The 27,116-nt window shown below is 37.9% G+C and overlaps 1 protein-coding gene across 4 annotated transcripts in view; it reads right to left on the bottom strand.

Annotated features, from left to right (window-relative positions):
• Positions 1–26,273, bottom strand: part of LOC112554184 (sodium channel protein 1 brain-like) — a 57,646-nt gene extending 31,373 nt beyond the window's left edge. Inside the window, exons 1-15 of one of the 4 annotated variants that reach the window (XM_025221823.1) lie at positions 25,341–26,273; positions 24,687–24,873; positions 23,899–24,113; positions 22,722–22,851; positions 21,459–21,556; positions 20,619–20,834; positions 17,858–17,921; positions 17,282–17,426; positions 13,304–13,438; positions 10,578–11,951; positions 9,721–9,754; positions 8,760–9,043; positions 7,248–7,439; positions 702–883; positions 404–557 (exon numbers count right to left, since the gene is read on the bottom strand). In XM_025221823.1, the coding sequence (XP_025077608.1) occupies positions 404–557; positions 702–883; positions 7,248–7,439; positions 8,760–9,043; positions 9,721–9,754; positions 10,578–11,951; positions 13,304–13,438; positions 17,282–17,426; positions 17,858–17,921; positions 20,619–20,811 (2,757 nt within the window). In that variant the 5' untranslated portion in view covers positions 20,812–20,834; positions 21,459–21,556; positions 22,722–22,851; ... (1 more) ...; positions 24,687–24,873; positions 25,341–26,273. The remainder of the gene's footprint in view (positions 1–403; positions 558–701; positions 884–7,247; positions 7,440–8,759; positions 9,044–9,720; positions 9,755–10,577; positions 11,952–13,303; positions 13,439–17,281; positions 17,427–17,857; positions 17,922–20,618; positions 20,835–21,458; positions 21,557–22,721; positions 22,852–23,898; positions 24,114–24,686; positions 24,874–25,340) is intronic. The other 3 variants (XM_025221822.1, XM_025221824.1, XM_025221825.1) reach the window with 3 other exon arrangements.
• Positions 26,274–27,116: the final 843 nt, after the last annotated feature.

Raw genomic sequence — 27,116 nt, 5'->3', positions numbered from 1 at the left:
TGAAAGCTCTGGAAAAATTGGTTCTCAGACATCTTTTATGCTCTACCAGAGACAAACTGGACCCTCTTCAATTTGCCGAACAGGCCAATTGGTTGATGGACAATGCTATCTCTCTATTTTATCCAACCAGTGAAAAGCTAGAGAGATAGCATCATCCACTGACCAAGTGCTGTAGATAAGGGCCCAGCCAGCAAAACTAGTGGGGTAGGCTGGGGATATTAATATGGAAAATATGTTCATTTAATATCTTACAAATATTAAAAATGATGTTTATAGTTAAAACTTTTCACTGATGATTTAACCAAGCTCCGACAGGTTTTATGACCCATAAAATATTAGAGACAAAATATTAATTCATACAATTTAAGCCTTTAATGTGGAAAGTAACAGGTTTATAACTCACAACAAATTTTCCAAAAATCAAAGAAGTCAAGAAGGTAGCTATGCAAAGTTTGGTGTTTGCAAATCTCATGCAGTCTGTAAGAGGTTCAGTCCATTCTCCACACAGCACACGGAATATCATCATGAAGGAATGGGGAAAGTTTATGAAGTTCCATCTGCAAGTACAATTATTACAAATGAATATTATTCTTGTGTTCAAATAATTCTATGATTTGTATAGAAATAATCCAGTTCTTTTTGTGCAAACACTAGTAATTTGTCAAAGTTATGACCCATATGATTTTGTAGAAAAAAAATACCTGGATATAGTGTCACTTGTCTGGTATTCTTCTTGAAACAGCTGGAAGCCAATAACAGCAAACATGTAGAGAACAATGATGAAAATGATAATAAGATTGCCAAGGCCACTGAAGGAGTCAGCAATGATAAGAAGGAATGAGTTCATAGCTGGCCATACCTTTGCTATCCTCAGCACTCTGAGCTGCACATTCAAAAGAAAAAGCATTGAGACTGGCATGAAGAATGATCACTATTTGAGATAAATTTGGGATGACTTTTTTGCAATTCTGTTTTTCATAAAAGAGTACAAATATACCCTTCATACCATGTGGATGTTTGACATATATGCCAGCTAAAAATAGACACTTATCTCCAGTACGTTCTGCTCTGCCATGGTATTCATAACTCTTAACCTACTTCAAATAGATCTCTGTATATGTGACCATAGGTGAAGTCTTATTACTATCTTCACAGTTAGCATTTCCTAGTATCTCCAAATAAGCTGATCATAATCCTATTTGTAATGACCTCAGCCTCCATCAGCAGACTATTCTTATTCCTTTTCACCCCCTAGGGCCACAATCAACAGACTATAGTGAGATATATTAACCAATTACAATGATTCAGAATACTTTTTTTTATGTGGGAAAGGTATCATAAAGAAAAGCAGTACTTTCCCTCAGCGATTACTTCTGTTGTGGAGCCTTGCTAAGATGGGGCCAATGTGGTTCTGTGCACACTATTTGTGACCTATTGGGTAAGGAATACATTAATCTTGAAAATTATGTAAACATCCTTATGTGAATCCACCACCTTGTAGTGGTGTGGTGGCTTGTGCGCCTTGTTGGTCCACAGAACTATGTCGGTGGGATCCTTGTGCTCTTGGCAGGTCTACCATGCCGAACAGGTCTGTCAGGAGAGAGGCCAGACTAAAATGTTGCACCCTGACCCTCCAGGTTGGGGGTTTTGCTTTGGGCTAACAACTCACTCATGTAAAAAAAAAAAAAAAAAGCTGCTACAGAAACTGCAACAGTACCACAAAAAGGGCCTGGTTAGGAAGATTCCTCAGACTTGGAAAAGAACAGTAGAGAGCGAGGCAAAGGACATCGGAACCACATGGGCCCAACTGAAGGGAGCTGCCCAAAAATGGGTCCGCTGGCGAGGTGTTGTTGTGGCTCTATGCTCCTTGAGGAGTAACAAGGACTCAACTAACAACTAACACTTATATGAATATTATCCTTCTTTGTGAGATTTTAGTCCTTAGATTTAACATTCTTCATGTAAAAAGAGCAAATCATCTGTAGAGATTAGACCATGATGATACTAGAAGATATTTATGCTACACAGCTCTTATGACAACACAATGATTCGCTCTCAAAGATAATGTATAACTGAAAGACACTTGGTCTCAGTTCTTCCCTTTTAAAGCATTTCATAGCTAAGAAAGGGCAAGAATTTTAGAATGAATGCAGAAAGAAATGAACTTTTTTGTTCTATGATGTCTTCTTGTTGATTTATTTTTATTTTGATGCTATATCTAAGGGGTCAACAAATCTGCTAGAACCAGTTTATTTCCAGAAAGTGTAACTGTACAACTTTATTCACATCTGAATTCAGTCAACTGTATGGTCCCTATGTTTTGTCTCCCTCAATATTTGCATATAGCATACATTCCATTCAAATATCCTTGGATTTTCCAGTTCATCAATCCATCTGATGTGGGATTTTTAGAGCAGAGATTCTCAATCATTTTTGTGACTGTAGCCCAAAAGGGTGAAAGTATATCCGCGGGTACCTGTCACGCATATGTTCGTGCATAATAGCATTTTTCATAATGGAGATATGCAGTCATGAATGCACATGCTCACAACCACAAATGGTGCATGTGACCAGCTCTGCAAGCAGTCACAGCAGAAAGGGAGAAGGTTGGCAGGGGGTGTGGGAAGGAAAACCCTGCTGCTAACTGGAGCTTTTGCAGGTTGCTCCAGTCACAAAAGTGCACACATAAGGGGCAGGTAGTAACTGCACACCAAGGAAAGAGGGTAGAAGATAGGTTTTTATCTGATGATCAACCATTTGAAAGGATTCTATCAGACTTATTTGCTTAGAGTATACCATCAGATTCTGATTCAGCTATTCCATTTACAATTGTGATTTATCATTATCATTAGAAAAGGAGTAATAACTTTGATGTTGACTAGGAAATGCGTTTCTTTCATTGCAATAAACACTGTGGAGAGCATAAAATCAACTCACTTTTACTACAAAATCTATGAATTGTTCTTGTGTGCTGAGCCCATCAATGAAGTAACTATTTATGGCGAAGATCATACTAGTTACATTATTACTTTGTAATTGAAAACTATTAATCAAATTTTGAAGTAGTTTTTCTCAAACACCTCAATTTATCAGGGCATTGTGAAAGCTTCCATTGATTTTTAAGCTTCAAAATATTGTTCAGACTTAGTACCCTTATACTCAACACAAGCTTGCAGCATGAAACATGTGCATTTATTCCTTATGCACAAAAATATGGCTCTCTGGAGCCAATAAACTATTGGGAAGGCATTTTCACGGTTGTCCTCCTTTCAGGAAGGAAGGGAGAGAACTGGTGTTTTATACTAAGCAAGCAACTATAGGGCTCTAAACAAGTGCTGTGACAAGATCTGAGCCCAAGACAGCCAGTCATTACTGCGTTGGTAACACTTCTTTGACTGTTGCCTGTTATGCCACTGCCATATTTCTTTTGAGGAAGACACAAAAACAGAGGAATCTGTTGTGGTAAAAGACCAGGAGGTTGGCAGGACTGATATCTGTCTAGAACAATTTTCACTAAAGTCATTATTGCATTATTATGTTCTGATATTATCATGAAGAAGATAGCCAAGACATTAGAGCAATGAGGTCAGAGGCACACACTTGCTGGTTTGCTATCCAGCAATGTACTTCCACCAAATGATCCAGCTGTCAAACTTCTAGAGTACAACAAATTAAATATGTAAAAATGGTGTCAAAGTAAAAAAAAGTGTAAGGAAATTTGGAAATTGTACAATTTGACAATTCAAACAAAACACTTAGAAAACAACAACAACGCAAACAATTCTAAAATTCATGACATTGCAGTGACAGATAATAGCTGTATGAGTTGAAACTGGTCTTTATAGTAACTGTACATGATGAAACTCCTGCTGATGCTGAAGATGTGAAAATCTGTACAGAAATTTCTATTCACATGATTTTTTTAAAATCCATAACAGCTACGCAGAATGTCAGACCTGAAAGATATGGAAAAAGAAAAGAAAAAATCCCACTTATTCACTTATACAACCCTTACTTGGTACACGATTAAAGCTTAAGTTAGATATATGCCACTTAAAGGAAAAGATGAGTGACAATAAAAAACAATTTGGTATCTGACACATCCAACTAGTTTTGCAAAATACCATTTTTGGTGGAAAAATTTCTTTCTTCGAGTACTTACCAGATGACGTGGCTATGTGGAGATCAACTTCTAGTTACCTCAAATCCAGCTGTCCAAACCTGTTCTGGTCAACAACCCTCCCATCCTAACCTGTCATGCTAGTGATCACTCAACTCCAGTTTTTCGCATGGACTGAGTCTGGAACCCAAAGTGGGAAGGTGGAAGGGAGAAAGCTGTCATGTCATCTGGTAAGTACTCAAAGAAAGATATTTTACTACTGAAAATGGTATTTCTTCTTCATACTGTATCAGGTGACATGACTATGTGGTAACCCACCCTGGCAGCAAACCTAGTGATATGCTAGGTGAAACAAATTAACACCCACCAAATCCAGCTGGGCTGTAGGCTGTAAGCCGCCTTAACCATGCTGATGAAAGCCGCTTTTGGGATAGCTGAACAGGCCTTTGCACCTGCCCCATGCTGTGTTGCCGAGCCAACGCCAATCCTTCTACCAGCATCAGAAGGGGTGCCAGGTCCCACAGGTAGAAACTGGGAAACATAAAAAAAAAAAAAAAAAGCCATGCCTTCCTATCACCTGAATGCTACTTTCAGGGCTACCTTCCCTTCTAGCCTGTTAAATTAGTGGTACATGCACTGCTTCATGTGCTCTACCAGCACAAAAAAGGTCACTGTTGAAACAGTGATACAAAAACAATCTTAATGACTGCCTTGAACCAGGCCCAACCAATTGTATTGAAAATCTCTGAACTGGAGCCAGAAGGCTATCGCCATAAAACAACAGATATCCCTGTTAAATTGAAAGAGCCCTAGAAGGGAGCTCAACAAAGTCGGAAACCAGCGCCATTCCAAGAAGTTGAGAGGATGTGCTCTACGGTGTGAGGCAACAAAATGGCAAGCAATGTAGAATATTCTCACATCCCACAACCCAAATGATGGACAGTATCTATACTCTTTAACATTTATAAGCACCAGCAGTTTCTGAATGAACAGTCACAGAGTCTGGCTGGCTGTAAAAAGCTGCTACAGTGACTACTACTCACTGGCCTGGCAGTTTCCACGAGACATGAGGTGGGCAACGAAAGTGTTGAGCTTGCTGAGGTCCAGAATGGCATAGCGACCAGGAATAATATAGCAGAAGGCCAGCAGGTCTGAATAGCATTCTTTTGAAACAGTAATGCAATTTTGCTTCACAGAGGCACTGCTTCAGGCACTGGTACCCAAACTGGTAATCGTGTGCAAAGTCTATGAATAACAGTTTTAATCCCTCACCCACTAACTTAAATTGCATCCATCAACTAGAAGAATTAACAAGAGCGGACAAAGAAGGACCCAGAAATGGGTTTTTACATACAGCTTGAAGTTAGATAAAGTACATTAACACGCATCCACACGCCAAAGTATTATCGGAAGTTACTCGAGTTCAGCAACCCCCAACCCTCTGCTGCCCATATGATCAAGAAGCCCGCTGCACATTGGCATGGGGGTGGGTGAAAGTGCCAATGACAGCTTGGCCTTTAACAGAAGACTGTGCACAGAAGGAAACAGCATACTTGCATAGCAACATAACATGACCACTTCAATACACACACCTTTCCATATACATTTTTTAAAAACTAAAATAAAAGTGCATAGACACCACTTTTGGACCTGTTTGGATGCTGACAGAGAAGGTACAGGAAACACATTAATTTTTGAATGGCCATTTTCATTTATCCTCTTTACTCTTACTAAAAGAGTAAGGTATCAGTGTTGTGTAACCACATTGTCACTCCTTGTCCCGAGGGAAGACAGTAGATATCTAAACTTACCTTATACCATTCTCAAGATAAGAGCATTTAAGAGGTTGAGGTGTATACTTTCCCAATGCGGTTCGTCTCTGAACACCTGTCTGTGTAACAAGACCCAACAACCTACCGAGAATCAACAACTCCTCGAGGTCTGTGCATGTGCTTAAGGTCGTCTGCTAAGAATAACTACACTTCAAATCCAAATAAAAACAACATGAAAAAGCAAAACACATACAACTGATGCATTATTTTGTGCTGATTTCGACAAATAATACCACAAAAATGTCTGCAAATCCATTCAGCAACACTACAAGACCCATGCAGTGTCTGTATAAGGAGACCTGAAATGTCGAGGCTTTCTATGACTGTAGGGGAGCATTGGTCCTTCCTGGGACAAATGCACAAAAATGTCTGAATCTACTGAGACATGTGTTCTGTAAAACCCATTCAGTAGCACCACAAGACCTAGTGTTTGCCTATGGAGAGACCATAAGGAGGTGTTCCGCGGTTCTCAAACGGTGGGGCATGCCCCCCTTGGGGGGGGGGGGAAGTGCTTACAAGGGGGGCGCGAAGGTGGTCATTTTTTTAAAGTTTCTTTTAACCGTATTAGTAAAGTTAGCTTACATTGTGTGGCTAAGGGGGGGCAGCTGGACGTACCTTTGTTCGTCAGGGGTGCGTCACAAGTAAAAGGTTGAGAACCGCTGAGGTATTGATTCATGCGCAGACCTCAAGGAGTCGTTGATTCTCAGTAGGTTGTTGGGTCTCATCATACCCACAACCTTGTCCCCAGTGGTCTAGGAGTGGCAAACTTCACAATGAAGAGAATATCAGGGCAGGCATGACAGACAGTCGGTACTGTGAAGATGTTAGCATGTAACCTTCACTGGCCATACTGGAATATCCAAGAGACCGCAGAAACAAGATGTTGCTGCATAATCCTTGCCGTACCCCTAGTTATAAGTACCATCAGTTGAGAACTGGAGGTGATCTCCACATAGTCATGCCATCTGGTACAGTATGAAGAAGAAACAAATTCAATATAACGATATAGGTTGGAATAAATGGTAAATAATGTCAAAGAAAAATCGTTGGAAAATTCCATAACTTGTTAATGCTCTTTAAAAACCAGGAATGAAAAAAAAGAAAAAAAAAGAACAGCAACAATAATTAAAAATGTCCTTTGTAAAGGTAATTATTGTGTAAATCAACAATGTTCAAAAATTGAAAAATAATGAAGTTTATTTAGGTTATGATATATAAATATCTGTAGCTACAGCATGCCATGCTTACTCAAAGAAGAAAACACACACAAAAAATCCCATGCAAGAGCATCTAACCAGCCTAATGGAAGGGAGGGCCCCAACACCAGGCAGATTCTCCAAGGCCAAAAACTTGATCAGTAATTCACTTATTAAGCAAATTGTAACAATGCAGAAGTCAAAGAGATTCCAGGATTGCTCAAAGTATTCTTTCCATCCTAGACCAATGACTTTCAACAAAACTTCCAAAGAAATCAGCATCAAGAATACCTGTTAAAGCAGAAAAGTAATCACAATCATAAACAGGTATAAACAATTATTTATAAGCACTAACGTTCATTTAGTTCAATTACACTCAGTACTATATTACACTTTTTTGTCTGATTTTGTACCAAATAGTGTTTCATGACCCCTTTACTAATTAGAACCCCTAGGTTTCATTATGGACCACACTAAATAGGGTTCTTACCCTCTCTAACACATCTTTAGCAAAGCTCGTTGGAGTTACTTTTTACTGGTGCATGCAGTGTTTCTGTTCTGAGCATGGCGATTACACAACCAAAACAAAAAAAAAATCTGCAACCTGACCATGGGCATTGAACTGAACTATCCAATGAATTAATCAGTACCATTGGTCAAAGCTAGGGTGTCTGGGACATGGCATCCATGGGGAGACAAAGGGGGTTATTTTGACAATAGAACGAGGTGGGGGATGGAAGGGAACGGAATGTTCGATGGGGAGGGAAATAATTAAAGGCTGAAGGTTTTTTTTGTCATTGAGTTTTTTTTGGGGGGGAGTTCTTTAGTTTCTTCCCCACTTCCTCTACCCTTATACTTGGAAATCCGCTCCATGTGAAAGCACTCTCCCACCAAACCAGTTTCAGGTTAGTTTAGATTAGTACAGTCAAGTTGCTGAGGACCTCTAACCTTTCAAGTGTATTCTTAGTGTTGGTCTTTCTAATGACGGTGACAGTGATAATCTGTCAATTGAAGCAAGTTTTTAAGAGAATCCATAAAAGCAATTGTCTCTTACAGCAGCTGATTTCATTAAGCCTATCTAATATAGATTTAAAAATCAAGAACTTTAACACTACAGAAATTAATTCTTGGGGAGAAGGAGATTAATAGGTACCTAGGGTCATCAAAAACATCACTAGACCAAAACCATCTTGGGGATACCTTAAATTGAAATCTTGGCAATAGATACTTGGAGCACGATTGGCCCAATGTTACATAAATATTGGCCCAAGCTTGGCCAAATCTTGCGTGTTTGCTGGGTATATATACTGACTAAATCTTGGACCAAGATGGGAATTATATTGGTGCTTATGAATGCCAGAATAAAACTAGGTTTTACCCAATCTTGGGCCAAGAGAGCTTATACACTCCGATTTTCACTATCACTGTCAGTATATGAAAATCTATATTGCAAGGCAATGAGAATACTGAGCCCATCTTGCTGGGATGGTTGTCAAACCTCCCTGACAATGACAAATGCATGAAATAATTTAAAAGGTTGACTGCACACATCATAGTATTATCACTTTGCCCTTCTACATGCAGATTATCAACAAGCAAGTGCATACTTACATAACCGGAGACATCCACTACTTGCTCGTGCACTTTACTCATCCCATGGTGTTCGGTAGACAAAAATATTGCATAAATAGCAGTGCATATAGTGATAAAGGCTTCAAAAAAAAAGTATGTCACTACAGAGTGGATTCCATTCTGCAGTCTCTGCCAGTGAGATACCATGATGCGATGAATATAGTAGGATGAACAGCTTTCATGTTTGAGCTGTTCAGAAAAGTCCTCGCTTTCTGACATGTTCTCTGAGGAGGATTCTTTCACAATTTCTTGTGATCCTGCAACTGTGTTTTTTAAAATTCTAAATAAACATTTCTAAATTTGATAAACTTTTATATTCTATTTTGAATACCCTTATACCAACTAGTCAAGCATTTACATTTTCCATGCTTAAGGTTTGATTTTCCCTTAAATGTGCACAAAAGGTCTTAGTTTTCAGTAAAAGAGCATCAAGATAAAACAATGAGGTAGCATATGAAAAAACCATTTTAAATAGAAAAAGAGAGGTGCAAAAAGCCCATATAAGTGTTCATTTTCTGTGAAGCGTTTATTGATGATCAGGAAAATAGAATGCATAATGCTTCAGGAGCTTTATTCTCAAGATACAAGCCTATATAAGCATCACCATGCAAGGAAAGAGCTTTTGATGTCCTGTTTGTACACTGATATGACTAATTAGCATATGGCCTCAGATCTCCAACGGACTGAAACCATAACAACAAATACATATCCATGTGCAATCCTGGTGTCTGTGTTGTTGACCTCATTTTGTGCATGGTGTATATTTGTATCTCAGGAACAGAAGTGAGGCATTCAGCTAGATTAAAGAAAAACAATGCTTTACCCAGTCATAGAAAACAAACAAAATGTACTTTTCAAGATCTTAAGAATAATGCATAAGATAATACTCTAACAGATAAAGTTTTCAATTGCTATGTCTGCAGATGTAAAACTTGGATACCTCCACTGTCATAGTTCTTTGATTTGAAACCATCCTGGTGGAAAAAAAAAAAGCAAAACCAATTAAAATTCAAACTAATGCTTCATATCTGGAGGAATATGTGATAGTTTTCATACCAAATGACTAAATTCTTTAGTCTGTTGAGCTGTGCTCATAGGTAATGTATCCAGACCTTCAGGTTGTAGTTACTTTTGAATTGATCATCTGTGATTATTTACAATTATGTCAATCTATCTTTTGTAATTCTGTGCTTGTGTGATGCTATGATCCATAACTGCAGAGTATTCTACATTCAGGAACATATGTGGTTGATTAGTATGGATTTTCTGGACTTTCATGCTCAAGAATGTATGGGCAACAGCAAGCCTTCACATCAAGGCCAGTATCTTGAGATGGATTATTTCTATATGCTGGGAATGGTGGAAGTCTTGTTGATAGGTTAAAAAAAATGTACATAGCAATGTACACTAGTATATATATATAGGGACCTTTAGCCATATTGTAATGCATATATAAAACTATGTCACTGGTGTTTGATAAGTAAAGATGAGCAGTTACCATTCATATCTGGCTTCTTACAAAAGGTTTTGTACTCTAAGATGTCAGAACTAATCATTTTTTACATTTTCAGACTCCCAGCAACAAATTTTTTACATTTTGTAACACCATAGGCACATTTTTGTTATATGATTAAGAGCTCTTGTGTGATTTGTGCCCACTCCTACACAATGGGAAACTCTGGTCAAAACATGCAAATTTACCCCGAACTTCACATCATTTACAAATATTCATAAGTACCAAAGTAATGAGTTCCATATACAGAATAAATTAAAAAATAAAGACAAACTTTTACTTACAAAATTAAAAGAAGGGTTATTATCAGCTGTGTTTTGTGATTGACTTGTTTTACTTTGCTGTTGGCTTTCTTGAGCTCTGCTTTTATTTTCATGGAAAGAATCAACATTCTGCAGTTTCCCCTCTGCCATTTCAACAGAATTCTTATCCTCCAAAGGATTGTGACTTAAACTATCGAGATTGTCATGTGCAGAGTTCTCTTCCGTATCAAACTCATCTTCCTTCCCATTGTTACTGTTCTGATTTTTCATCTCTTTGCATTTAGTAGTGATTCCACAAACTTGTAGACATTCTTTCTTACCACTAACAAAATCTCCCATATTGTGATTAAGATTCTTCTCATTTTGTATAAGTTTTTTATTAGGACTAAAATCATAATCACTGAAATCTACTGCCATTTCACTTTCCCAGCTGTCTTCAATGAATGCATTTACAAAGGAACCAATATCTGGTGATCTTCTCTCTGGGCACACTTCAGACTTTAGGGGATGCAGGTCAAAGATTATTTTGTCTTTCTTTTCAATTTTGGTCTCTACTTTTGTCTTGATAAAGTCTATACCAGTCTCTGAGCTGAAATGTTCAGCATTCCTTCTTAGATGTGATTCATTGATGTTACCAGGTATTGGAGGTAGTACCTTTATTTTGTTCTTTAATCTTTTGTCTTTATTTGAAAAATATTTTCCAGTTCTTGAATATTTTTTGGTTTCAGGCAATGTGATATCGGGATTTCCCAGAACAGAATTCCTGGTTTCCCACAAACTTTTTTCACTATTGACACTTCTGTCAAGATAGCCATTATCAACTTCCATCAGCTGAAGATAAATGCCTGGTCTAGGGAGTGAAATTACTTTATCTTTCAAGTCAAAGTTATCTGAAATTGTATCTTGCTTATCCAAATCATTAGACAAGGGAATATGAAGCTTCATTTGGCTCTTTTCTCTAGATGAATGTAAGCCATGTGTTCTGAAATTTAATTGTCTGGTTGGATATGATGATCTCTGACAATTTAGAAACAGCTGTTTTTTCTGAGGTTTTACAAAGACTTTCTTCAGACTGGAGTTCTTTTTTACATGAAGACAGTTTTGGGACCTATCCTTCTTGGCATTCTGGCTGCTACTTAAAGCATGACCAGAAATATCATTCTTTATATGTTCTTCCCTCCTTCTTTCAAACTCTGACAGCTGCTTTTCCAATGCCTTTTTATGTTGAATTAGTTTTACTATCTTGACTTTATTTGAGGAGTCCTTCTGGTCATATTTTAATTCTTTGGAGACCTTCCCTCTAGAAAAAAGAGGTTTTGACAGTGTTTTCATGACACCGTCATAAATTTCTTTCTGCTTTTGGCGTCTTTTTGCAGAAAGCTCTTTCTCTTTCTCCTGGAACATATAATACTGTGGTTCAGTCCCTTCATCAACATGGTTTCCAGAAATGTTCATTACAATAATATCAGAGTGTTTGTTCTAGGATTAAATGTAACTGGTTATATAAGACTATACATTGGGAAAGCTTGTTTATTGAGAGTTTATTGAGTAGTATTCAAAAGGCCCAATCTTTATAGGACATGCCAGAAAGGCTTTTCAGTCACAGGGAATATGGATGATACTTTTATGAGGAAAAGCTACAAAGATAATTTGCTTGCACTGGTCACATGATGCACAGTGTTTAGTCAGCCATCTGCTTTCAAGAAAATTTTTTTTCCAGAGAATAAGATTTTGGCAAAAGGTACAATTTGTAATGGTACCTGGCTTTCAAATAAACTATATATAGCCACTTTTGCTTTCTCGGCAAGGAAGGCCCAAAGAGGCTAAATATCATCTTGTCATCATTGTTGCCATAAGATGCAAGTCAAAACCTAATGCAGTACATTATATTTTTGGTAGAAAAGTAATGCAGGCCTGTTTACCCTTACAGGCTAACCATAATCACATTAGAAAATCCTTAGCATTATAGAATTCATAAAAATTATAGCTAAGGCAAAAAGAAAATTTATGAGAATTCTTTACAGCTTTGTTTCTTTTTTTTGTCTATATGTGGGATCATTGTTTATTTCATTCTGTTGGATAGCTTTCAAATCTCCCAGCTCTTGCCCAGTTATTGGTTCTAAATTCTGCTGCAGGAAACTAGTGAATCACTTGCAAACTTTTCCCCCGTTCTCAAATTTTGATGATCTGTTGACTGTTCATGGCTGTTTCTCTAAGTTTGTAGCATTATGATATTTGCAATATGGTGACACTTTCCTCCATTTTAATTTTGTCAAGTTTTAAATCAAACCATCCATTCGATTTTGCCAGAAGGTCATTTGTATATCCCATATATATTTGTATTTCCTGTCACTGTTTACAATACAGTTTAAGCTAGGGCATAAAAACAATTCAAAAGGACAGGAAAGATTTCATTCTGTGAAGTCTGCAGTGAGGAAATTTTGTTTCAAAAACAAAATACCAACCTTTTAAGGACGATAACGTTTATTCAAGTCTGTGGTAATTTTGTAAAACAAAATTATGCAACTTTGAAAATTATTGAATCTATTTTTTTATTTCATTAAAATATCTTTTCCCATTTAATATCTTAACTAGAGACAAAACTTTGAACCCCTTCCAGATTGTATAGGAGGATTATTGGAAACTGATTAAAGGTTGAACTGTCTGCATATTTTAATGACAGACAATATAAAAAGGCCAACGTAAAGTTCAAGTCTGCTGACCATTTTTACTATAATCATTCTCACCTCATATGTTTGTATTGCTTCATCCTCATAGGAAGTAGCCACCACGGCCAAAGTTACATTCATCAAGTAGAAGGAACCAAAGCATACAATAATTATAAAATATACTACTGTCCAAATTCCATTGGCATGGACAACCTGGAAAGTAAGAAACATGTTCATTTTACTAGCACACCTGTACAACAAATTTTTCCAATGATTAAATGCTGTTAATATATATGAGCCCCCTGTGGGACCCCGGGGTATGCTTGCCTAGCGAGCATTGTAAGAATAGGGTCCCTGCCATCCCGCCAGGCATGTCGTAAGAGGCGACTAAGGTGGACACTTCACCTAGAGGTAAAATAGGTTGTGGTAGGGATAACAACCCCACCAAAAAAACCAAACCTGTTACCGAAACTAATACCAGAGAATTCGGCACGGATGGCGAAGGTAATGATGAAGCACACTAGGAGACTGGACTTATGACGGACAACAGCCAAATCCGAAAGGGAGTGGCACACCGACAGCGGATTTACTGAAGCCGAAGCAAAAGTTGAGGGTGAGGTGCTGGAACGTCCAGACCTTGTACCAGACTAGCAGGATGCTCCAAGTAGTCAAAGAGTTTGACAACTACAACTGGACATCCTGTGAGTCAGTGAGGTCAGATGGACAGGCACGAGAAAGAGGAGATTAGTGTCAGGACATATCATCTTGTTCTCAGGAAGATCACACGGTCAGCACTCTGAAGGAGTAGCACTACTCCTCTACAAGAAAATTGAAAAGGCACTGCTGGAATGGAAGCCTTATGGACCCAGGCTTTTGAGAGCAAGATTCCATTCAAAGTGCTAGCTTGCTATGCAACAACAGAAGACTCCGAGGCAGAAGACAAGGATGCTTTCTACGATCAGCTCTAGGCAGCCTTGGAGAGCGTTCGAGCCCACGATATGATGCTCATCATCAGTGATCTCAATGCCAAGGTGGGAAGTGACAACATCTGCAGGGAGCATGTCATGGCCAAGCATGGAATTGGAACCATCAATGACAACGGAGAGAGACTGGCAGACTGTTGTGAAGAAAACAACCTACTGATTGGAGGCACACTCTTCCAACACAGACACCCACAAGGCAACGTAGACATCACCAGAGGGTATCACAAAGAACCAGATAGACCATGTCATCATCAACCAAAGATGGAGGAGCTCACTTCAAGATGTCAGAGCTTACAGAGGAGCCAGTGACCGCACTCTTGTGATGGCCGCTGTTTCTCTGAAGCTATGTAGATCGCGAGGAAAACAGGCACGCAGAGAGTGGACTCTGACAAACTGAAAAATCCAACCACCAAACGGGCCTTTGCTATGGAAGTAAAGAACAGGTTCCAGGCACTAGGAGACCAACAAGAGATGACCTTAGACGATTTCAAACAAGTCTTACAGGAAACAGGATAGAATAAAGGCTTCCAACAGAAAAATAAAGAACAGTGGATCAGGGAAGAGACATGGAAGAAGATAGATGAGAGAAACTCAGCCAAATAAAAAATCAACAGAACTAGATCTGAACGCCTGAAGGAACAACACAGACAAATAGAGAAACTGGCAGATGAAGCTGAAAAAGCAGCAATTATAGACCTTGACATTTGCACAGACCCGCCAAGCCAGGAAGAAGTGACAGCAGCAATCAAGACAATGAAGAGTGGCAAAGCACCAGGGGCAGATGGAATAACAGCAGAGATGTTGAAAGCAGATGTGAATGCGACAGCTCCCATGCTGACTGAAATCTTTAGGCAAGTTTGGGAATCAGGGCAGCTCCTTGACACGTAGAAGACAGGGCTCATCTTCAAGTTACCCAAGAAAGGAGATCTCGGAGACTGCAATAATTGGAGGGGCATAACACTTCTTTCCCTCACCAGCAAGGTCTTGGGCAAGACTGTTCTGTCAAGACTGACGGAAACCCTTGAGAAAGACCTCCGACCACAGCAAGCAGGATTTTGCTCTGGGCGATCAAGCTCTGAACACATCTTCATTCTGCGACAGATTCTGAAGCAGAGCAATGAGTGGAACACAATGCTGTACATCAATTTCATCGACCTGGAGAAGGCATTTGACAGCATTCACTGCAAGTCCTTGTGGAAGATCCTGAGGCATTACGGACTCCCTGCAAAACTTGTTCAGGTCGTTGCAATGCTGTACAGCGATTTCGAATCCCAGGTTATCTGTGACACAGAGCTCATAGACCCTTTAACGTCAGTACTGGGATGGAGCAGGGCTGCATTTTGTCGCTATTCCTCTTCAACCTGGCCATGGACTGGAGCATGAAGACTTCCACCAATAGTGAGAGGAGAGGAATCAGATGAACCATGACTATGACAGCAACAACAATGCTGGAAGACTTGGACTTTTCTGATGACATTGTCCTGTTGTCACACCGCCACCAAGACATGCAGGAAAAAACAAATGCCTTCACAGAAACAGCTGGAAATCTTGGCTTGAAGGTCAGCGCAAAGAAAACGAAAAGTAAGAGAGTGAATGCCAGAGTCCAAGACAGCATCAAACTAAATGGAGAAGAGATTGAGGAAGTTGACAGTTTCACCTATCTTGGGTTCAAAATGTCAAACACCAGGGATGCGGAGGTGGAGATTCGAGTACTGACTAGGTGAAAGCCAGCCAGGCCTTCGCCTCAATCAGGAGCATATGGAAGGCAAAAAAGATCAGTCAGAAGATCAAGCTGAGAATCTTCAAGTCAAATGTGATCAGCACCCTTCTTTATGGATCAGAATCATGGAAGATGACCAAAACCATCAGTAACAGGTATGACGTCTTCCAAAACAGATGCCTCAGGCGCATACTTAACATCTTTTGGCAAAATACCATCACCAAGGAAGAACTCCACCGAAGAACTGAAACCTTGTCCATCTACAATGGACTCCACACGGCTGAAGAAAATGAGGCCACCCAAAGGAAACTTGAAGAAGAACAGTGGAAAGGGAGATGAAAGAAAAGGGCTGGACATGGGGTCACCTGGAGCGGGTTTCAGCCGATCGACATCGGTGGCAGACTCTGGTTGAGACCTTATGTGCAACCTGATGCACGAAGAGGAATAGATAGAATATATATACGCATGAGCATATCCATATGAGTGAACACATTGGAACATATATGTATATGTGCTTTTGCACACACACACATATATATAGAGTAATGTATTCGCTCACAAAAACAGCAACAAAGATGACACTGTTACAGCTTGCTAACCTACAGAATAAAGCTGCTCAAATGACTTAGTTTTGCATATATCACTATAAAAACTGCTAAATGCCACAAGGAACCCTTCTCACAACTATGAAATGGCATAAGCAGGTCTGGTTCTTCACTGGCACCTAGCATGACATTCTAAGACTGTCATTCAGGACAATGTGGAGGAAAGTCAATGCCAAAGTGGATGGAGGAAAAACTGGTTTGAAAACATAAAAAAGTGGACTGGTTATTCCTTGCATAAGCTTGTCATCACTGCTCAAGACATGTTTAAGCCACTAAGTCTATCCAGCTATTTCCCAAAGGGACCAGCTTAAACATTCATCAACTGGTACCAGTTAAGGGACAAAGGATTGGAAAGAAGGAATATATACTAAAGTTTTACAAAATAACCTAATGAGCAACAAACCTACTGTAGATAATATACTCTAATATTTATCTTGCTTTAAATGCTCTTAAAAGTAGAATGTAGCTGCTCCATTTATGCAATATTCCACTATTTGTTTATGAACATAATGCCATGGCCTTTAACCTCTTTGGTGTGAACCCTCAATGTCAATTAGGCTTAAAATTTTATGTGAAAATGGTTCCCAACAATCATCATTTGGGGTAACCTGACTTCACTTCAGATAGAGTGTTCAGAATACCACTTGTACTTATCCAGTTTTATGAAAAATTGAAATCCGAGTAACACTCAAAGTTTGCACCAAGGAGGTTAACTGAGCCACTAGACAATGGAAACTAGACTATTTACCTTGTGAAATATGTTTTCCCAGTAATCAAGGGTAAACAATTGAAGTGACAGGAGCATAGACCAGCCAATGTTGTCAAAGTTACAATATCCAAAATTAGGATTATCACCTATATCAGGCAAGCATATGTAGCCATGGGGACATCGTCTGCAAAAACAAATCTGTTCACTTTTTATTTATCTGAATACGATTTGATTAATCAAATCAAAAGAGCTTAATTAAATGACGTCTTCTCATGCAAATGTTTTTCAATTAAGCATAAATAAATTCAGTATAAATTTGAAGTATAACACAATGAAGGGAAAAACCCCATCCACATCTTAAGATTTCCTCTGTAATTTTTTTACACAAGGTACGAGGTACAACGCATGCAGATAAAAAAGTGTAAATGGTCGAAGGTGACTATACATTCTGTCTCAATCACAAACTTCTCCAAAAAGCTAAATTAATAAAACTACTCCTTACATTTTTTTCAGGATCCTGGAATAGTATTTATGTACATTTTGTTTAGGCAGACAGATGAATCCCTTTCTTTAACCACTCACAAACAGTGGAATTGAAAATATAAAACTACATACCCTGCTCCTGTGTTATTTCCACATACAAAGAAGTCTTTGCTGTCATCCTTCTTGAACCAGTTGTCTAACAAAAGCAAACATATTAGTCAGCAACTTGCAAATATATAAAATCTGTAAACTAGAATCTGCATGCAATAAAATTGCTTTATACTTAAAGGCACATTTTGTTTGAAAAAAGTGAACTATTTCTACTACTGGATGCTGCATAAAGTGAAAATGAGGACAGATGAATGGATTCAGGTTTTTAAGGGTCCTGTTAAATGTGTGGGTCATATCATGTCCTCAAAGTTTGATGCTGTAGATTTACAATTTGTGACTTTTCTTAAATTATTATTACCATTATTAATTTGATTTAATTTGTGCACTTGTAATGCATAGCATTATGCCTGAGATAAGATGCAGTCTCTGCGCTGACCAATAATGATAAAAAGAAGGCAATGGAAAGTTAGGCACACTGAACAGATGCAGTGAATGTAGCCTTGCATTCCATGGAATCTTTTATAAGTCAATAAAGTTCTGCATCCAAAAATATCTGAAAATTATTATGACATTTGTCTGGAAGCTCATCACTCAGTCTTCGGTGCATTGGCCCAAATTTTGCAGATAGAAATACCGCTCCATCAACACAAGTCTTGTGAGAGCAGCATGCTAACGGTCATTGTAAGCTGAGCTTCCTGGAGATACCTGATGTCAGTCATTGCAGTCTGTACTGCACAAAAAGCTTGCTGTCATAGCTTGACATGAAATCTTTCTGAACCAGATGCAGGAAGTTAATCAGAGTTTGAAGTCGATGCCCATGTGTAGATCTAAAATCTATAAGTGGCAATGTTGATTTCAAACTGATTGCAAGATGGAACAGATACGACAGTAGAGATAAAATGGCCCAGGAAAAGACAAAAAGTGGCGCAAACACAGAAATCCACACAGAAACATAACAAATATCATAACAGATGTACTGATGAACATTAGGTACAAAACTTTATGCAGATTAACAGGCAAATATGAAAGTGAGAGAGAGAGCAGTCACCCTCTAGCCAGTTAAGTGAAGGGACATTACTCTCCTCTTAATGTGAAAAGAATTGCATAGATTTTTGAAAATAATGTTAAAAATATTATAAAGTTTCTAAATAGACATGATTTCAAATTCAATTAACCCATGTCCTCCCAAGGATTTGGTTTTAGAAAAATATGATAACTGGGTTTTTGTTTTGCTATTGCAAATACACCTTTTTAAAATGAACAACAAAGTCAACATTTTACTATTTCCAGATGCTTTTCAGGATGAACACTTGAACCATGCATGAGAACAAGATGGTACACATAATTTGTTTTCACTATGCACACTGCGTAGTCTCAAAAACGTTTGTTTCTTTCCAGGCCTGTAGACAAGCAATCCATTTAGAATGTAGACTTTAACAAATTAACAAGGAAACACAAATATACAAATTGGTGCCACTATAAACATGTTACTTTTACTGAATATGGTAACTATTTGAAGAGTTTCCAGAAGCACTTGAATTCGTGTCAAGCACTTCATGTATAGATCTGTGGAATATCTTCACTGAGTTAAATAGTTCGGTTTGCCTCTGTCACACACAACTGAATGCCATGAAAAGCACTGAAGCACTATTTGTGAGAAGCAATTAGGCGCCAATGGAAGGTTGAGCAAGCTGCCATAAACTGGCAATAGCAGCATGGCATGCTTCATCAGGAACACCTGCATGTGATGCCTGCTTGAAGATGGAGGTTGTGGATGGAGATACTGGATCAGGTTCCTGGCCCCCTAGTCTAACTAACATCCAGATTGTCTACTATAACTTCTGCACTAGCGAGAAGGTCGTGCCAGTTCACATTGTTTAAATACCTAACCTCTTTTTTACTTAACAATTTTTATACATATTTTCAAAATCAATAAGAGCACTATTTACGTTCATGGCATGAACATTTGTCTCAAATATGTGGTTAAGTGCACATTTCAGATCTGTTTGTTGCCTTTTCTTGGTGTTCATTAAATTTATTTAAATTCAAAAGTGGTACTTCTAATCTAATTACCTTCCTAAGTGAAGGTACAACATGCATGTGTATCAAGTTTGTATGGAAAACGAGCGGGGAAGGAGTCTGGTGGCATAAGTAAGATATAAGTAGGAATGATGCTAGTGAGTTACACAACAGATTGGAAGAGTGTGTTGCCTGTTGTGAGAAAGAAAAGAACAGTTATGAATATATTTGTAGATTTGTGCATATGAAAATAAGAAAGAGTGGCCAACTAAGTGCATTGTTGGAGCAGCACTTGCACACTTTCAAGGTGTGATTAATCACATACAGCCAGCCTTCTTTTAACAATGTGAAATCCAATCTTAAAGCAGTGTTTGAAAAAAAGTTGCACAGAGCATCTCCCTGGGATATGATCGAGCAAGTGACAGATATCAGTAATTCTGGCCAGTCTGAAATCAGACCATGCTCACTCAAAACAAAGCTATAACATTTAGAAATCATGTTCTATAGACTGGCTGGCACACAATCATAACAATCAGACTAGTTTAAATGTTTTTCTATCATAAAAGTAGTTACTTGGTAGAGATTTTTGAAAACTGCACATGATTGTGCCAACTGTTGTAGACAGACAAAAATGGGAAATAAATATGATGTCTATGTGGAGAAAATCACACTTTACAAAATTTCTACCTACCTCAAAACCTCAGAATTTCTTAATAACAATCTAGTTAAATACCCATTGACCGAACAGATATTAGAGACATACCTGAGTTCCTGATGGCCTGTGCATAAAATATGCCCCCATCTATCCCTGGAGGCATGGGTAGGGTGGCAGGATCAATCACGCACTTCTGACGAAGTGTTCCTCTGTATGCTTCTATTCCATACACTGCGAAGATAAAAAGACTGGCTGTGGTTACCAGGATTACCTCAAACAGCATCCGGAATGCTTTAAGCATAGCATTTACGAGGGTCTTGAGTCCTGCCAAAAGAAAGAAATGAATGTGTTGCCATCAGATCCTTTCACTAAACTGTTTCAGGGCTTAATTAAATACAAGAGTAAGCCTGATTTCCAAGACAATTCTTTTAAATTTATTTAAGTTTTATATTAAAAAAATATATGGATCTTAAATATTTTGGGTAAGTTAAAGTGTTTAGACAAAGTGTATGTGAAATGATATTCAAGGGAAGCAACGGACATGGATGAATCATAAAGAGCACTTATTGTGTATTTCCTTGCAGGGTAGCAAGCTCAATGGCATTTCACAAAAGAGAATTAACTGAAAAATTTAGATACGAAATAAATCAACAAATTCTTATAGAAAATTATGAGATTAAGATATGATTTTAAAGAAAAATGTAAAGACAGTATTTATGTTAGCATTCTTCCTAGCTAGACTAGTTCTGTGGTGCCAGGTCCCATATATAACAGATCTGAAAATCAAGCAAAACTGCTGACAATTTAATAAGTCAAAGTGATGGGAGAACATTTGGATGATACAAAGTTCATGATGAAAACATTCTAAACATTAGGATCTAAACACTTATTCTTTTAAAGGTCTTGACTATAGCAACTTTTAGGTAATTTGTATCTGATTGAACCTACCAGGAGAGATGGAAACTGTTTTAAGGACTCGCAGAACCCGGAATACACGCAGAGACTGGGAAGGAGCTGAACTGGATCCTCCAAAAACAGTTGGAAGCCTGCCAAAACAAATGCTCTGGGTGAAAGTCATGTAACTCCATTAGAAAGATTGAATTATTCTCTGAAACAAATGAGACTCTCTCTTAGATGACTCTATACAAAGCATTATGTGATAATCACAAATTCCTACTCAAATACTGGCAGAACAGCAAAACACTTTTCTTTTAACTCAAATTCTAAATACAAGACATGTAATATGTTTAAGAGTAGTGCTTTGTGAGAGGACATTAAAAATATGCATTATGTGAAAAAGTTCTTGTAAATATTTTGGCAGATTTCGCACTTAATTTTTTCAGCATCACGAATGGTTCATTATGTGCTTCACTCATACTGAGGAGAGTTTTTTCAGTATGTCTGCTGCTTCACACTGGTCTCATCAAAGACCCCACTTTTTACCCCCTGTTATCAGGAAAAACTCTTTGAGTCTTTCACATTACTTTCATCTTAACAACATGCTTATTTGGTATTGTGACACTTTAACACAGTTTCAGGAAAAATTAAGACTGAAACATTTTCAAAAGCATAGCACTACATGAGACATGATTTAAAAGACAAATGTACACTGACAAAAAATTACAAATAGAGGCTAACTTGTTTCTAAAGTATATTTCTTCTATCAGATGGACCCAAGTGCAGGTCAAGCACTGTTGTAAAATATTTGGAGCTTAAGGCATCAAAATATTATCTGGAGGCAATGTGTGTATTTAGATGATGATGACAAAAAGAAACAGACACACAGTCAACAGAAACTCAAGCATGACTTTTTTTTCCTCACACCATAGCAAGCTGATTATAAATAATCAATACATAATTGCAAGTCATCTATAGCCCCATAATTCCTGCTGACTATTTACTGTTGAGAAATACTACAATAAAATATTGGATAAACAGAAACTTAAAATATACTAAAACAATCCAAAAACAGTAACATATTAGAGAAAATGACAAAAAATATATCTTTGAAAACTTTCTAAAACACAGACTCAGGTAACTAAATTAAATACACACTTAAAGGGGTTCAAAATAAACAGTATCATTAACATTTAAGCAGTCAGTTTTAAACACTGTTTACTAAAAAAAAACCCAGGTATTCAAGTGAAAATAAAGCATCTATATCATGGTACTAACTAGCAGTATGAGGTTTTAGGAAGAAGTCACACATACGCAAGAGTAACCACAATCAGATCGAAGCCAGTTCCAAGGAAACCGTAAATAAGAGTAAGAAGACGTAACTAGGCCTCTTGCAATTACTCGGATTATCAGCTCCGCTGTGAAAATGCTAAAGAATGTCATTCTGCAACAATGCAATTGGATTGCATATTAAAATTTGTCACATTTACTAGAAATGTGTAACATCTGTAGGCTCTTTTGTAGGTCATTGCTGAGTAGCATGTAACAAAAGAAAGAAAGGGTAGGAGTGAGAGTGAAATAGGGAGAGAGAGTGTGTAAAATTGTTCGTTGTGCAGTGTCCAGTCCCTACAGACATTTACAAATACTGTGGAGGGCATGCACTCTAGATCTTGTTCTGTTTTCATAACTACACAGTAAATCGTTCCATAACAACTAAATAACACAAGTAAAGCATACTTTGTATGCAAAACAGATTAAGATGTTGCATACTCATCAACATTTACTTAGATTATAATGTCTTGGCAGACCATACCAAGAAAATGAACTGTTAAAGGGAAAGATGCTGCTTTCAAACTGCTAACAGACAACATATTTCCAAAACATTGTACACATTTTCAAAAAGTTTAAATAAGCTGCTGAAACGAGAATCTTACCAGAACATATGGATCCATGCAATATCATAAGACAAATCCAAAAAATGTACAATATATACTTATTTTATAAAGATGTAATTACTAAATTGTTTATTGTATACTACACGCAGACACACACACACACACAAAATAAAGTTGTGGTTTTTGACGCATAAATTGGTGACAATATTAGATGCAAAACATGATTTTAAAATAACTTTTTTTCGATTATCAATATAACCTTATTTTATGCTCTATTAAGTATAATTAACAAACATGAATGTGACATGCAACCATTAAACCAGATTGCACTAATCATCAATTTCACCAGACAAACATGCTGTTTTAGCCTAAGTTATGCATTTTACTAATTGCATGATTTCTCACTTGAATGCACAAAAACTCCTTTTAGGTAAATATGTCAAGTAAAAGAAAAAAAACATTGTGTCAATGATTATTTCATGGCTATTAGCCCCATCTCCTGTGCATGTTAAGCATATTTTATAAAAGGAGTGTATGCTGTTCTGTAAGTTAGAATGTATTCACAGCACAGTAAAACATGAAGTATTCATACTTACTCCAGATAATTGTTATCTGTCAGTTCTGAGCTGGCCAGGCAGAAGCAATTTGCCAGAATTGCAAAAAGTATAAAGAAGTTAAAGTATTGATTAGTGCAAATGAAAATTGCCACTCGCCGGCAAATATTCCATGGTGACAAGCAAAAAATAGACTCAGAAGCAGAGAAGCGTGCGATGTAGTATTCCTTTAATCGTTTGCTGATGACCACAAAGGTCTGAAAAAAAGGAAAAATGCGAGGTAAAAAGATAAGCAGTCGTTAGTGTTCCCAGGGTAATTGTGTATTAAAAGCTACTATTGCCACTATTTATAACATATTTTACAATTTGAATTCAATTTAAATATTTACACCATTACATACTCAGTGAGACATTAAAATAAAAACAGTACTAATCATCAATTTGAAAAACTGCTTCATTAAAAAATCTAATTTTAATGATTATATGCCATTATTGAAAGGAAACCAACCACATTTGTAATTTATACCCCATCTAAACTTTTTAAAGTTCAAAACTCTATTTTTATATGTCATGACTGTATATATCTTCAGGAGGCAATGAATATGAGTATGCTCTCTGTTATATAGTATAAAAGCTTATGTGAAGACGGCATTTTTATACAGTTGAAAGGGACTGTTAAAAGATAAGCTTTGAAGTCAACTTTTAAAGATTAAACATAAATATACAATATGAACAAACAGCATTGAAGAACTTTGCCACCAGTTTCTGCAAATTCAATCAGTGGCATGAATTACCTATGTGAGGTGACAAAAGATTTTTGAACATTTTACCTCGTCTCTAGCTTTGGTGCCTTCGTCTATTTCCTCCAGAGGTATTCCCAACAGACACGAAGGAACAGTTCCATATTCTGGTTTTAGTGGCATGTCATGCTCTAAATCAGGATTAATATCTGGCAATTTATCCTCTTCATCAAAGTCAAACTTCAGCTGTCCATCTCTCAGATGTGCATCCTTGGTACTGTACATAGTAAAACTTCAACTGTCTTTCATACATGAACTGGAATATACATGCAGTAAATGAGGAAACGACTGAACAACCAGCAATTCATTGAATGGGAGGACAAAAATCACTTCTTTAAAAGTTGTTCCCCAAAAATTACACGATGCAAGCAAACCACCTAAAACAGTCTTATGCAAATGCTGAGAATAACACAGCCAGTGTTTATTGTATGCAATTATTATATTTGCTGCATAACTCGTTAAAATCGAAATAAACGTTGGAAGAAATGTATACTTGAATGACACGCAGCGCCATGAGCCTTACCTACCGGATCTCATATAGATGCAGTAAAACTCACCTTTATCACCAGATTTATTAAAGCAGTTAAATAACTTATTAACGATACAAAACTCTACGCCCCACCCCTCTGTTCAATAGGATATCATATTCAGTATTGTACCCGACACCTCTATTCAAGCACGTACCGGACGTTGCGCGCACATGTACCTCAGTAGAATGCAGAACGAGTCCTACCTCCTTTTCCTCAAGGAAACTCTCCAGTTTCGATGTGTTTGATCAGCAATAACTTTCAAGTACGACTGTTTTGTGAATGGCTGAAAAGTAAGCTTCTGTGGTTTTTCTCCACAATTTTTGGTTAGACCGCCACTTTTTAGATGTGCGCCCTCACGATGAAATATAGGAAGTTTAACTGCCTTCATGGCCTTTTTCTCCATCTTTATGGCATAGGTACACTATATCCACAATTTTCCTTTTCATACATTTCGGATGCCTGATCTTGCCGACGTCGACTTTGCAGTTTTGAGGTGTGTGTGTGGAAGGCCAATGTTTGCCACATTCTAATGTCAGCACTCTCTATCCGAGCAGGGACTTCAAAACTCTCTGCTTCGAAATCGATCTGGCTTTGCTGTTTGAATCGATAGAATATCCGTATCTCCACAACTCTTAAGAAATTTGCAATTCTACAAAAATGTTCTTGCACGTCAGGGTTACCGTTTCACTATTACACTAATTCAGGAATGCTTGACGTCGAGAACTAAATAAAAGTCAACCTTTTATGTCTGTAATCCTCGTAGTAAAGTTCACTTGACTGTACAATATCATTCTTTCGTACAGCTTGATAAGTTATTTATCTACATCGCTCGATCAATCTATACCTCAACAGGCGTTTTAACATATATTTCACTTTGATCAGTGATGTCCACTCTCTTTATCCTAAACGCGTCTGGGTATATTCTCCTTCCAGTTTTTGCTGAATCTCTGCTTAAATCCTTGTGTTTAAACACTGTAATTTAAATTGGTCTCATTGCTAACATAGTTGCCCTTTCATCACTTGAATTCGGAAATCAGTTACAACGTTCATTCCTTTTGGCCAACGCTACGCATGCGCAAACCCCAAACGCTGAGGTCCGGCAGTCAATGAGGCTCTTCCGCTTAGATCGGTCTCCTATGGCAACAGCCAATCAGCATTTCCAGTTCTCTTAGTGCCGTGCTCAGAGCGGGGTATTTTAGGGAAACAGAAAGTAAAAAAAAAAAAAAAAAGAGTGTGGGTATGCATATTTCCCATCTTTCCTGAGGTGGATTTTCTGGAAAGCTGTTTCTCCGACATCCCAGGGAAGTCAGGTAACTCTTAGAGGAGTTGATAAAGGATCTGTTCACTGTAACATTTAACGAGCCGGTCAACGAACTGTTTTCGTACCTTTTGCGAATGGGCTCAGAGGCCTTCTGGGTTCTTCACTGGACCAAAATGGTCCAGAATGAAGGTTTCAGATGGAAGTATTTAAAACTATTGGCTATTTCAAAAGGGGAACGTGACAAGAGCGGCTGGACCAACTTTGCGCCCACTATAATATTTTAATAGCCTGCAGGATCCTTCTCCCCATTCCCCAATCAATAGACTTTTGCTTACTCGATCTTTCTTTCTCCCCTCATCGATCGTCACTCCCGAAAACAACTCGTCCTCCCTACTGCATTTTCCAAGTTTTGATTGTTTGTTGTTATTTAAAAAGTTTAAGGTTCATTCCTTAATTCTGACCTCCCACCACGGAGTCCAGCGACCGAGCGGTATTTTCGGCAGGACCATACCAGGCCCACAGAAGGAATATATTTTGGTCAACAGAGATGAAGGCCAGATTGACAGAGGCCGCAACCTTTAGCAAAGAGAGCATTCACAACCAGCTGATTGCATGATTGGTGTAAGTCACACCAACCTGCCATCTATAGGAGGTCCAGGCCAAAGAGGT

This window comes from Pomacea canaliculata, linkage group LG13 (assembly GCF_003073045.1).
Source record: "Pomacea canaliculata isolate SZHN2017 linkage group LG13, ASM307304v1, whole genome shotgun sequence".
Taxonomy (NCBI): Eukaryota; Metazoa; Mollusca; class Gastropoda; order Architaenioglossa; family Ampullariidae; genus Pomacea; species Pomacea canaliculata.
This window is presented reverse-complemented; position numbering and strand designations above follow the sequence as displayed.